The sequence below is a fragment of the Ptychodera flava genome, chromosome 20 (assembly GCF_041260155.1).
Source record: "Ptychodera flava strain L36383 chromosome 20, AS_Pfla_20210202, whole genome shotgun sequence".
NCBI classification, from domain to species: domain Eukaryota; kingdom Metazoa; phylum Hemichordata; class Enteropneusta; family Ptychoderidae; genus Ptychodera; species Ptychodera flava.
The window spans coordinates 14,287,087-14,300,881 of record NC_091947.1 but is presented as its reverse complement, the minus strand read 5'-3'; the positions used below and the strand labels follow the sequence as shown (position 1 = coordinate 14,300,881).

General features: G+C 37.8%; 1 protein-coding gene across 1 annotated transcript in view; it reads left to right on the top strand.

The window, feature by feature from the left end:
- Positions 1 to 8,882: 8,882 nt before the first annotated feature.
- LOC139120112 (E3 ubiquitin-protein ligase TRIM56-like) overlaps positions 8,883 to 13,795 on the top strand; it is a 9,729-nt gene continuing 4,816 nt past the window's right edge. The window contains exons 1-2 of the mRNA XM_070684202.1: positions 8,883 to 9,426; positions 12,302 to 13,482. Of these exons, the coding sequence (XP_070540303.1) occupies positions 12,382 to 13,482 (1,101 nt within the window). The 5' untranslated portion in view covers positions 8,883 to 9,426; positions 12,302 to 12,381. The remainder of the gene's footprint in view (positions 9,427 to 12,301; positions 13,483 to 13,795) is intronic.

Here is a 13,795-nt window from a genome sequence, read left to right as displayed (position 1 = left end):
TAAATACTACTATTTCTACCAGTATTCAGGTTTTATCATCAGAACAGCAACTTTTGCTCTGTTTAACATGTGAAGAATGGTTGTATATTCATCATAAGTAATTTACAACATAAAACATTGTGAAGTCAATTTAGTTTTGAGTCCATTAAAATGCAGCTTTGAGGGCTGTCTAATTACAAAACCCTCTAACGTACGGTGGGAGGGGGACAACCCATCCCACACAGACCCCTTTCACTCTTCCAGCTATTAATAATCAGCCATTAATTGCAACAACTTTTTATTAGCAATGATGCACGCTATTCATTAAGTATATTTTTAACGTTTATGTATTCATTTCCATCATTGACCTAGTGTTACCCTACACATATGAAAAGAAAAGATGTAAAAAATCTTACACCATTAAGGTATTTTGCACCTCAAAAGATACAAATAGATTTAAAATGAAACCCCATGCACAAGGGGTAAATCAGAAGAGAATTGTAAACATTTGAGGGTCAAAATACCCCTCCCCCGAAGTACAGACTACCATAAAGATTACAGGTTTCAGGCATGAACTTTGAGACGCATAAAATATGCGCGTGCACGTGAACTTCTTTCTGAGGATAAATGAAAAAAATGCATTACACATGTTAGTTGCACAGAAAAATATTTGTTGCGTGAGCACACTGAGAAATTGCTGCCATGATAGGCGAGAAAAAAATTGTCGACACCCCCACCCCCTCCGAAATTAAATGGTGCTCGCCTTAGCATGGTTTAGTCAAATATGTGGTATTTTGAAGGCTGAGAAATTTGTATCATAACTCTGCGCTTGTAGAATTATTACAATGTGTTGAAGCACAGTCGCTTGTTTTCCGATACACCCCGGCCGGCCGTACAGGAGAAAATACCGACAAGAGACACCATGGGAAGAAATTGCGAGAATTTTGCGAGACATGGTCACTTTCTCGCTATCTGCGAGACCTTCACGATAAATTCTTTTTTTCTTGGTCCTGCACTGCGAGAAAGAACAATTCTCGCAAGCAGCCTGCAAAAATTGTATTTTCTCACTAAATTGTCGCTACTGAATAAGCTTATGCGAGAATTTCGTTTACTCTCTCTGTACAGACGAATAATTTTTTGTGTTTCTCGAAGACTGAATGCGAGAAAATACAATTCTCGCAGGCTGATTGCGAGAATTTTTCTTTCTGGCGGTGAAGGAGTGAGGAAAAAGCAGAATTTCTCGCTTAGGTCACGAAGATGGCGAGAAAGTTATCTTTCTCCCAATTCCTTCCCATAGTGAGAGCTAGTGTTGTCTCTTGTGCGGCCGACCGGCGTGTATCGGCAAGCAAGCGACTGTGCTCCACGGTCCACAGCCCAATGTACGTCGTATCATAGACAGTAACCAAGGGACTGTGTGTGGCACACACACACACACACTGTAAAGAACCTGTCGATTGGAATTCCGACAGGTTCGACACCAGAGTTGAAGACATCAGAAACAAAATATTTAATAGGAGACAATTTGGAAAACGATGATGGAGATATCGTGAGACGGAGAGAGTCATCTGGAGAATCAGAATCGGAGAAAATAGTACCGAGAAAAGTCACAGATATGGTGTTACCGTGTTAATTAAGTAACAACTAAACAGTCGTGAGCTGGCTTTCCTGGCTGATTTTGATGTGAAAGTTAGGACATACAGTCCTGACATAACCAAGCTAGCAGATGCAGCTCAGCAATATAGAAGGGGTTTATTATGCTATCAGGAAAGCAGCAGGTCAGTACCACCAGAGAATGTGAAGAATACATTGACAACCATGGACCGTTTTATGTCTCAGAAGTCATCCACACTGATGCCGGTATATTGCCGTGTAAATACGCACTTCATGCTGTGGGACCTAGATGTGAAGATTACAAGGATAAGAATGAATGTGTAGAAACCCTGAAAGCAACTGTTATCAACTGCTTCAATCATGCTAATGACTTGTTAAATATTCAATCATTGGCTCACCACGTATGTTTCAAGGTATGCAAATATCATTAAACTTTATCTTTACATGCAGAATGTTTATCTAAAACAATTTGCATTTCGTGTCTTAATTTACAAATTTCGAGGCCAAGAGACACGAAAGATGAATGAAAACCCTGCACTAATGAACACTAACTTATAATATGTGTATGAATCTTTGGGAAATACATTCTTTTACATGTAATTAAGAACCAGTCTCCTTGCACCAATAAAACTGTCCCACTGATTTAAATCACAGTGGGTCAAACAGATTAGAATAAGTACATACAGACCATTCAATTTAAATGAGGCTGACAATCAAGTTATAATGTATCGTTAGTTGTTTTCTAAGTTTGAAACTTATCGATGAGATACTCCATTTCGATTGTTTTCCCTACTTCTGACCAATTTTCATAAAAAGAATAAGGTATCCGTGTTCTGATTTCTTTAACAGTAGGCCATAGAAAGCAAATATTTTGTCTTGGGTCTACTCACTTTTCGTAAGGCAGGCGGATAAGTGGCATGAAAACAAAAAAACAACAAGACATTATAACACAAAATCAAAATGCCAATGTTTGACAGCTTCCTCATAAATTCTGCTCGTTCCTATAACTGCATGCTTTTTGAGGTTTACTACAATATTGGTTCAATGTTTGTAATATGACTACAGTATGGTAGTATTCTGTCGCAATGTCAAAATCATGGCATTGGTCTGCAACAGAATATCGTTAACAATTGAAAATTCTGTTTAAAAAGTTTACGTATGCCCCTGAAAATCTCCGAAAACTATGCAGACGCATAACACTGTCATGTAATAGAATTTAACAGTGCTTTACAATTGTAACTGATACAGCATCTTGAAAGAATCGAGCAGATATTTTAAATTACCATGGGATTCTATTGATCCATGTTATATTGATTCAACAAACTTATCACTTGAATAAATTGATTAATAATATATACTAAATTAATGATATACTTTCTGAGCAATGTAGGTTTCTTTTGAAAGGCTTGTTATTTTGTGTCAGTGACTCGGCTGTTTGTAGACTGATAGACAGAGAAGACTTTATTGTGTAATTCACTAATCAAGAACAATACTTTTTCAGGCGATTTTGATGTACTTTTGGACTTGATTGCAAGGGCTTTCTTTGAAGCGTTTATTGTATTTAGTGAGGAGCATCCGAGAGGCAAAGGCAACTTGTGTTTAACTGAAATTCATATAGCTGATTTGAAGAAATCGTCGATAGCTACCATGCAACAGGTCTTCCAAGTGACTCTTATATATAGAATGGCTGGTTATAGTGATGTGGTCGAGCCAACCCCTTCAAGACCTAGAAGATTATATGAGCACAGAGGAAGATCTCCTAGAGAACAGTTAGATGAAAAGCATGATACTAGTTCAAGACCAGTTGTCAGAGATCGTCCAGCAACTTCCCCATCATGGGTGACAGACGACGACTTAGACAAACCAGAGTCTTCCAACACTGATGAAGAAAATCATAGAAGACCAAAAGAGGGCAGGGAGTCAAGAAGGAAAACACAGGATACTGAAAGGAGTTCAGTGTTTCAGCAGAACAGAATGGCACCGGCTTTTGAAAAGTATTCACCTTGAAATCTCTGTCATTATCAAGAACAGGACTTACTTGTGAAAATATTCAGCCATCATTGCGACCAAAGACAGCTATCAGGTATCATAGAATTTAAATTACCAATCAGAAAGTTCCTCACCAAAACCAACGAGCAGCCACTGACGCCCATTATAGTGTTGTTCGGGGAGAGGCTCTCTTCAAAGAGATTTGAGGAGAAGATCATTAATTTGCAGAAACTTTAGATTTATTTAGAATCTAAAATTTCATTAGGGTGCAGGTGTGTAGGAAGATGACGTGAATTTAGTATTCAATATTAAAAACCTTTGTTTGTAACATTGTTGTGTGTTGTTTGTGAGTATTACACTTAAAAAGTGAGTTTCCAGCTGATTCAGTCTTATCTGTTAAAATCATTAATGTTACGTCGGGTAGTTTTAACATGATTGGAACTAAAGTGGGATAATTGGATTTTCATATTTTGCAAATTTCTCAAAAGTGTTAGGTGCCATATAGCTGAATGTTGCAATAAAGCATATTAGTCATAAAAACAAGTGTGTAGTATAAAGAGAAACGCAGATGAGATAACATTTGTAGATTAAATCGACATTACTTCACCATCCAATTATCCAAAATTAGTTCCAATCGTGTTATTTTCAGAAAGTTAGCTCTGAGCTGGTTCATACTTGTTTCACAATTAAATCAACGCATAGCAAATCTAAGTCGGCTGGCTATGTTCAACTTATCGATGGAAAGCTGAGGATCGGGATTGTCAAAGAAGAAATGGTGAAAAGTTTTAAGTATGCTATGGAAGCATGGCATGGTGTGACCATTCGATACTCTGCGAATGTAGTTCACCGATCAATTCTCGTTGAACTCTCTGTGAGGTCTATGGGTTTATATATGTGTGATAATTTTAACGATGCAAATAATATGCTACTTGTAATAAAATCATCTGTAGTTAGGTTATAGCTTTGAATGATTTAAAATTATGGCCATAAGTTTATGAAAAATTGTCGTATTTTATGAATTTTCGATACAATTAACATTCGAAAGCTTTTCCCGAATGTTTTGCTTCTAATCGTATACTTTGTTTGCATGTAGATGATCATTGAAATGATTACAATAGCTTACAATAACGTTGTTAAAGGTTTACATGAAGGACGGTCTTGAAAGTCAGTTGTTCCGAATGGTTGTCTTACAGGCTATAAAAACAAAAGGGGACCCTAAAGTAATTATTGTATCGGCGATATGACCCACCTCATTGATATTTCGATTTTTACAAACTTTAACCACTGTGCACCAACGTTTAATACACAGAATGTAACTTGTGTAGATCCAAATTTTTTTACGAATGAAACACTAAATTTCTCATTTATAAAACCTTTTGATAAAATAAATTCAAGGTTACGACTGTCCATCTCTGCCTTTAATAGTCGCGCCAGCGGCTTACTGACTACGCATGCGCTTATTCATAATATACTATGCGAGTAACCGGAAGTGTACCCTTCTTTCATGGGCGCCGCCATGTTTTTTATGTTTTTTTTTTTTTTTGAGTACTCGTAAATAAACAAAAACGAAACAAATTACTAATATGTAACAGGTCTGACCTGAGAGCGAGCGCAGCGTAGTATATCGTCATTGATGTTTTCAGGCAATAGCATGCAAATTTCTGTGTTTGATGCATGATTCATAACTTAACCATTGACTTGTTGAGGTTGAATTGTTGTCAATTGTTTTCTAGAATAACATTTATAGCAATTTAACTCGGAAATGCCAAGTTCACTAACGAAAATTATTTAAAACTGGTAAATTATATGATTCCGATCAGTTTATTATATTAAACAGGGGCGGGAACAGAGGCAGTCTAATGTAAAACACGTACTTGATATTCCCGTCGGTAGCTACAGTGGCTAGCTCTCAGCACACTATTTTTAATTCTCGCTTGAGTTGACCGTTCGTTCTCGCGAGAGTAGGCTTGTTTCAAAATGGCGGCGCCTAGTGATGACCGATCCGGGCCTTCAAAAGTGATCGAAAATAGTCATTTTGAAACAAATTTCACACTTTCTTTGGAACAGAGAGATTCTTTTGTCGGCAATACACATTGTCGAGTAGTTTTTGTGGTAGATGATATCTTTAATTTCACGCAATCCGTGTAAAAGTATTCAAAATGGCCGCCTCCATGGAACAGTGCTCTCTTAACTCTTTTCAAACTCGTAGGTATATAGAGATTCCATTCTAAATTTCTTGTACACGCATTAGTCTTAATGCTCGCCTTCGGCCGCTCTCGCTGCGCTCGCTATTATATAACATGCCTTTTAATATGTAACAGGTCTGACCTGAGAGCGAGCGCAACGTATCATATCGTCATTGATGTTTTCAGGCAATAGCATGCTAATTTCTGTGTTTGATGCATGATGCATAACTTAGCCATTGACTCGTTGAGGTTGAATTGTTGTCAATTGTTTTCTAGAATAACATTTATAGCAATTTAACTCGGAATTGCCAAGTTCACTAACGAAAATTATTTAAAACTGGTAAATTATATGATTCCGATCAGTTTATTATATTAAAAGGGGGTGGGAACAGAGGCAGTCTAATGTAAAACACGTACTTGATATTCCCGTCGGTAGCTAGCTCTCAGCACACTATTTTTAATTCTCGCGTGAGTTGACCGTTCGTTCTCGCGAGATTAGGCTTGTTTCAAAATGGCGGCGCCTAGTGATGACCGATCCGGGCCTTCAAAAGTGATCGAAAATAGTCATTTTGAAACAAATTTCACACTTTCTTTGGAACAGAGAGATTCTTTTGTCGGCAATACACATTGTCGAGTAGTTTTTGTGGTAGATGATATCTTTAATTTCACGCAATCCGTGTAAAAGTATTCAAAATGGCCGCCTCCATGGAACTGTGCTCTCTTTTCAAACTCGTAGGTATATAGAGATTCCATTCTAAATTTCTTGTACACGCGTTAGTCTTAATGCTCGCTTCGCGAGCGGCCTTCGGCCGCTCTCGCTGCGCTCGCTATAAAATATACCTTTTTTATTAGCCAGTAAATGTTATTATGCACCTTGTCGCTGATACAAAATATCGTTAATATAGATAAAGGGAGAAACCTGTCGTGCATATGAACGGGGGCATACGCAAAGAATGCTGGGATTGAATTATAGAAGAGCGCCCCCTGTGTCAATAATAAGATTCAAAAATTGCCAGTTTTTAGACGGAACGCTATAGTTTTCAACTTGCAAGTGGAAGGTGGGCAGTGCGGTTACCATTGCAATGATAATGATTGCATAATACGTCCCTTGTTTATAGCAATAGGCTGTTATCATTGTAAAAATTGCCAATTTTTGTCCAAAATTTTTACACGCTACAGAAAATCTATACCTGCCCTGCTGCAGGGTTTGACGTCGTGTACGTACGTGAACTGCTTTCATCAGAGGGAAACTGGGCATAGTTGTCATATAAACGTTTATGAAGTAACAATTACAGTTTATCATGAATCAATACAAATAACATTGCCAATCTTTAATAACCCCTGGCGCGACACCAAGGGATGAGCCCTATATAATATTACATGTATGTGTAGACACTATAATTCACGGTCGCAAGTATTTGCACGTCGAGTTCCAATTTATACAGGAGTGTCTGTAGTTTACCGTTTCAGAGTGATTTCATAGTCAATTAAGATTATTGTAACATGCAATGCACCAAAAAACAACCGGTAACCTGTTTTCCGTTCTTGATATTCATCGATTAAGAATGCGAGACAAGTAGTGGGCCCTTCAAAAATGAACTCTAGACAAAAAGTTGAGATCGTAACCCTATCAAAATATTTACTTCCTGAAAGACTACTAGGTATTTGTTAATGCTGTGATTCGTATTGTGTAACCATTGTTTACATAGGGACGTTTACATAGGGATCACGTGATAGTCAATTTGAATAATAGCTAAAAATAGTTTTTTTCTTTCTCTTGTCTAAATGGGTTTTTTTCAGGTCAAATTCCTCATAGAAAGTATTATGAGCCTCAATAAAATTCACAGATACGCTTAGTCATACGTATACAACTTTTTTGATCAACTTTGATTTCAACTGAAAATACTGCAGCGTTTGAACAATGAAGACAAATCGGTTTTTCAGAAGTTATTTCAATTTTATTCCACTTGATCCTAATGCAAACAATGATTACAAAATACAAGACACAGCAGTCACCAATATCTAAACTTTTAGAATGTGTATTTCACAAGGGCTATAAGATCAGTATTATTTGCAGAAGATTCGAATCAGCTGTTGGGATGGCTCATTACTTGTCTAGCAACCTGATTTCATTTTAAAGGGACAAAGTCGGCCATTTTTCATGAATTTTGTTTGATACGAGATACTACTTATATTTTTTGACATATTAAAAGATACTGAATGAATGGGTGACCATGCATATATTCGACCCTGGTTTTAGACATATTAAATGAAACCAGCGCGATAATGAATTAATGGTCATGACCGCCCGTAGCCTGGCCCGTAGCATAGAAGACGCCGCGCCAGTCGCTTGCGGTTCGATACACGGCGAATGCCGTCAAAATACATGACAAAAAAGATAGATTGACCTATCTTTCTAATGCGTACAGCAGCCTTCGCCGTGTATTGAACCACAAGCGACTGCGTTTTCAATGCTACGGGCGGTCAAATAGGGTCGTTTTATTAGATATATGTGTTCTCTTTCACAAAAATTTGATCCTAGAATTTTGTATAGATCAGTAGACCAGTGTACAATCGCATGCAATACACGACAGCTGAGTAAACTCGCATGCCTCCTAGGCGTATGCACAGTTTAGAAAAAATGGCAGGCGCATGGGCAAAGGCACAGTTTCTTTCATTGTTCTAGTATTCTTTCATTTCTGATCTTCTTTCTGTGTTTCTTGCATCATTTCAATTCAGTATTTATTCAGGGCTTCGAACATGAAGTAATATTAGTTTGTGTCCCATTCAGTAGCTTGGATTTTCCCATGATAGAGAATAATGTACCATTCTGTTATTACTTCGAAATTTTCCTTTCACTAAAGATAAATATTCAGTACCTTCCATTCAATAACCAGTTTCTCGGAGTATCAGTAATGAAAAGAGCGTATGAAACTGTGTAAACAGTCTTTGTGAGTCTCTGAAGAGCGCCCTCCATAAATTCGAGCTTCCTTTGTTTTCCCGTACACTGTTTCCATGGCCTTGGTAACATCTCAATAAATCAATGGTTTACGTGTTGGTCATTGCTTCCCTGTACAGGTGAACAGGCACAGCGCAGCCGCAGTATAGTATGAAAGGAGCTGACTTCACAGTCACTTCAGCCGACCCAGGAAGAACAAAATCTACACAGTAGACCGTAAGTCTCACAGTTTTACCCACCGATGGCTTCCTTTTTCATCTTCTTTGTCACGAAAAACGTTTCAGTGTTAAATCAATTGAAGAGTTTTCAGTTAGGGTAAACGTTTACAGATGACGTGCTCCTTTTGGCCGAAAGCCCAAATCTATTTCTACGAGGTCGTGAAGGGTCACTTATACAGGTGTGGTTTTGACCACAAAACGCGCTAAAATAGTGAGTTTACAGGACGAAATAGTAATTGCTTTTAATATCAGTGGGATTAATTTCGGATTATATGTGTTAGAGCATCGATCGACCAAGCTAGCAGCCTATAGGTGTACTTGAGAATGCAAGACCGTCGGTTAAGAAATTGTTGTCGACCGTGAATGGCTGTCGAGCTCTCAAACATATTTCCGCCGAACCGTGCATGTACAAACATGAAACAAGCACCTGCGGCCTGTATGACGTCAGCGAGCATATATCACTTGGACTCTGGCCGTTTTGTCGGTAAGAAAATCAATTTGGATGAATAAAGGATAGCCTTTTGGTTTGAATTTCCTTTTTCTACAATATTCTTGCGTTACAAAACAATATGCTTTATCAGCAGAAATGCGTCGCTTTAACAAGTTTTCTTCATGCGGCCAAAGTTTCACGTTGAGATGTGTTACCAGTATTCCGGTATTTGCAGCCTTTCATTGGTGACAACTTTTTTATCAGTTATGTGCAGACGAAATGGGTTCAAAATTTGATAGACTGATTTCTAAAAACTTCTATATGTCTCAAAATAGAAACCGTCAACTATTTAAATACCTTCCGTATTTGATGTAAACGCTTAGTTGATCAGAAAATATGTTTTCCTCTAGATCTGACATAGCACTGTCCAAGATCATATTTCTTGTCACAACTATTTCCGCCTTCCTTTGGCAGCCATTTTGATTTACGCTGATCACAAACATCAATTAGAGACTTCAATTAGGCAACTGTGAACTGAAATTATGTGCAAGTCAATTTTCCTCGTTTTCATCCAGTTGACAAAAATTAAGCTTAACTAGGACTAAAAATCTTTTCTCCGATGAATCATGCGATGTGATGGTACAAAGTCATGGCCTCTAGCGGTCGAACCACAAAGTGATAATGGCGAAATTTATGGGCGGTGCTCTTCCTTGAAGAAAATATCAGTATGAACACTTAATCCAGAAGGACTACAGTACCTGTTAAGTTGGGGGAGGCTTTGAAGCCACACAAATTTTACTCTGATTCATGGATTGGGACCCGGGATTGGGACATGGCATTCACATTTACACTGCATGGGACGCCATTTTGTCGCCCGCGAGAGAAATGAAAGTAGAATATACCTTTTTAGCACTGTCACTAAACAAGAGGAAGATTACTTTCATTTTTATTTCTCTCGCCGACAACAAAAAGACGTCCTATAAGCTTATGCATGTGATAGAGGGACCTTGACATGTGTTACTGTTACGTGTACATTTGAAAACAATTAATGGCATAATCGTCATTAATCTTGTTTAGAGGACTTGTCAGGTTCTTCAGCCTGAGGGGAGGTAGATCATTTTTTTTGGACTTCTATACTACAACTGTATGTTTTGTTGACAGTTGTAGTATAGAAGTTTCACTTAATTTTGCAATTGTAAAGTGCGAATTCCGTATTTTTAATCAGCTGTGAATGTATTTCACACTTTCTATACATGATCAGATGTCCACAACTGTTGTTAAAAAAATTGATGTCGATCACTAATATCAAAATGAGAATGGCGGTAAATCAAAAACTTCAGTGGATAATTAGATTGTTACCAGCCATCATGTTAATGAACTCATACTCTGCTTGCAGAAAGTCTGACTTTCCTTTTATACCTTATATATGGGTTAAACTAAACATATTCAAAGGACAGTAGCTATATCTCAGGGAATGTTTCATGATTTGTATTCTATATATTAGTGACAGAAATACCCAGACTTCAGTTTGTCAACATAGCATATAGGCTATATGTATAAAATAGACATCAAGACAGGCTCAATAATCAGTATCATCCAGTATAAATAAATTGCCTGTACATGATTTTTTGTCTGGACTGAAAATTCCCTTTTCTTGCCTTTACAAGTGCAGGCTATTTCGACAACCCTTGCGCACTTGACATTGCAACGTACCCTTATGCATTTCGCAAAGATGATTGATCTCTGCATAGGAAATGTAGTGAAAGGGTTCCGAGAGTACAAGACAATGTGATCGATATTACAGAACAAATACAACAAGGAGGTTGCACTGTCATAAATTACAGCTATTTTCCTTAAAAGACGACTAGAACAAGACCAGCTTAACTCTGTGTTTTCATGATAATTTAGATATATAATAGTTTACTTTTCTGCGTTCATGATAATAGGTATAAAATTTTATTTTTAGTGACTAAGCATTATTTCAGTTCTTTAATACTGTCCTTTAATAGTATTTGTTGTACTAGCTTCCAAGGTACTAAATATAAATTATTCTAACTTGATTCAGTTTTCCGTTACATATTTAATGACAGATTCAGAAACTTTAAAAGAAAAACACTTGTATTAGCAGAATACAATCACGTCTTTACCAAAACCACAAAGAAGAGCAAGGAAAAATGTTTTTTTTCCCGTTTGGTTCCAATAACATCTCCTGAGAAGCTATGTAGAGCTAATTTCGGAAGTTGTAGCCAAATCTGATGTACATACTATCTGAAAGGACCTTTTCTTTTATCGTTGAAACCATAAAAGCACAGCTACAGCTAATGAGGAAAATTGCCTTTTGTTAACTATAATTTTCACATAAAAGCACGTTTATTTAAAAACCTGTCACAGAAAAATCGAGAACAAAAACTATCGTGTCATATTTTCTTTGTAAAAGTTGTCATCGTTTCAATGTATTATGAAATATTAGTGCCTGCTGCTTTCTCATACTGAGTTCCCATCGACAAAACAGAAAAGGATCAAGTTTTTGTCAAGCTTTGTATAAAAACTGCAGATTCATACTGATTAGTACGCTTTGCAAAGCAGACTTTCATATTTCAGATATCTCTGACACATCTTTCTGTACTTGCGCCGAAAATTGCGACTGAATGTTGCAATTTGTGATTGGTATGATGCATTTCATGCAATTACGAGCCCGCGTCGTAACTATAAAACACACTGACCCCCTATTGAGCATGCAAAAATCGGTGACCCCATCACCAAAGTCAAACCAAAGTGACCCCATGGATCCACCCCAGGCTGAAGAAACTAACCGGAGCCTAATGCTGGTTTTGACATCTTAACTTGTGCATTAAATTATTCATGGACGATGCAAATGATATGATAATAGGTAATTTTGATTCGTAAATTCACGTTGTTTTCTCCACAGATACCTCCAGTGTAATTGAACAGCACTAGTGTCCTGCTAAGTGGCCATAAGAACAGCTGGAGGGCAATTGTAACAGTAAGATGGCATCGAGTCACGTGGTGGTCGATTCAGATGATGAACAAAAACTCTTATCCAAGATCGATGAAAACGTCCTCCTCTGTGCCGTTTGCCACGATCGATTTAATGTACCGAAAATTCTCTCCTGTCAGCATTCATTTTGTGAGCAATGTCTCGACGTTTGGGTCCAAACTAATGGTGGACGTTTGACCCGTCCAACATGTAAACAAACATCAACTTTGCCCCCAGGAGGAGTATCCGGCATCAAAAATAACCGTTTTATCAATGATTTACTGGAGATTATAAAAGAGATGGATAAACGAATGAAAATAAGTCCCAAATGCGAAGGATGTCATTGTGAGGCAAAGTTTTGGTGTAATGATTGCGGTCAGTTTTTCTGTGACGAATGTGTGAAATCACACAGCGTCGTAAGGTCACTCAAAGGTCATCAGTTGATCACAATGGAAGATTACAAAGTAAAAAAAGAGTCCCCTGACTTTAGAGCCCTTCGCCCGCACTTCTGTGAAAACCATCGGGACAATAAATTAGAATACTTTTGTGACACTTGCAAAGTACCAGTATGTTTAAAGTGCACGGTGGTCGAGCACGTGACTCACAGCCATAAGATTGAGCCAATAGAGAAATCATGCAAAGCACAAATCCCGATCATCAAAAAGAATATTACCGATTTGAAACAAAAAGCAAATGAAGTGAGATTGATAGAGAGAAAAACAAAAGCGAAGATCGCCGAGTTTAAGTTGAATCAAAGTCAAGTCCGGAAACAAATCAAAGCAAAGATATCCAAACTACGAGATGCATTAGAGAAAGAGGAAAAGCGACTTCTCGGGCAAGTTGACGAAATTTGTAAAGCTAGGGGCAAACAATCAGACAGTAATCTCGAGTATCTACAGAATGAATTGGCAAGCGCAGAAAGCAGATGCTTGTATCTCGGACAATTGTTGATACACGGCGGACCAGTGGACATCGTGATTGCTGGTGCAGAGTTTGGTAAATTTGTGACTGCTACGCCTGCTATGTCCGACTTGTCCAACATATCCACATACATAGCTTTAGAGGAGAGTAGCGATTGTACGATTCTTGCTGGCAACGTACGCTCAGAGCAGGTGAGATCCGTTACTGTACTTAACATAGCCTTTCTAATTCTATCATACATAGACCTTAAAAATCATATTAAAGGAACAATAGCCATGAGTTTTGATAATTGTTTCCATATTTATGCAATATACCAATTGTAAGCTCTTTTTCTGCTCCCGGTGCATGCACACAGTAAAATGCACTTTTAGTGTTTATATGACACTTCTACTCCGGACAAGAATTCACTTGTCAACAATAATAATGCAGTCTGCACAAAACGGGCTGCCTTGACTGGATGCATATCTCAACATGCGTTGGGGAGTGGGACAACAAAGTGTGCGT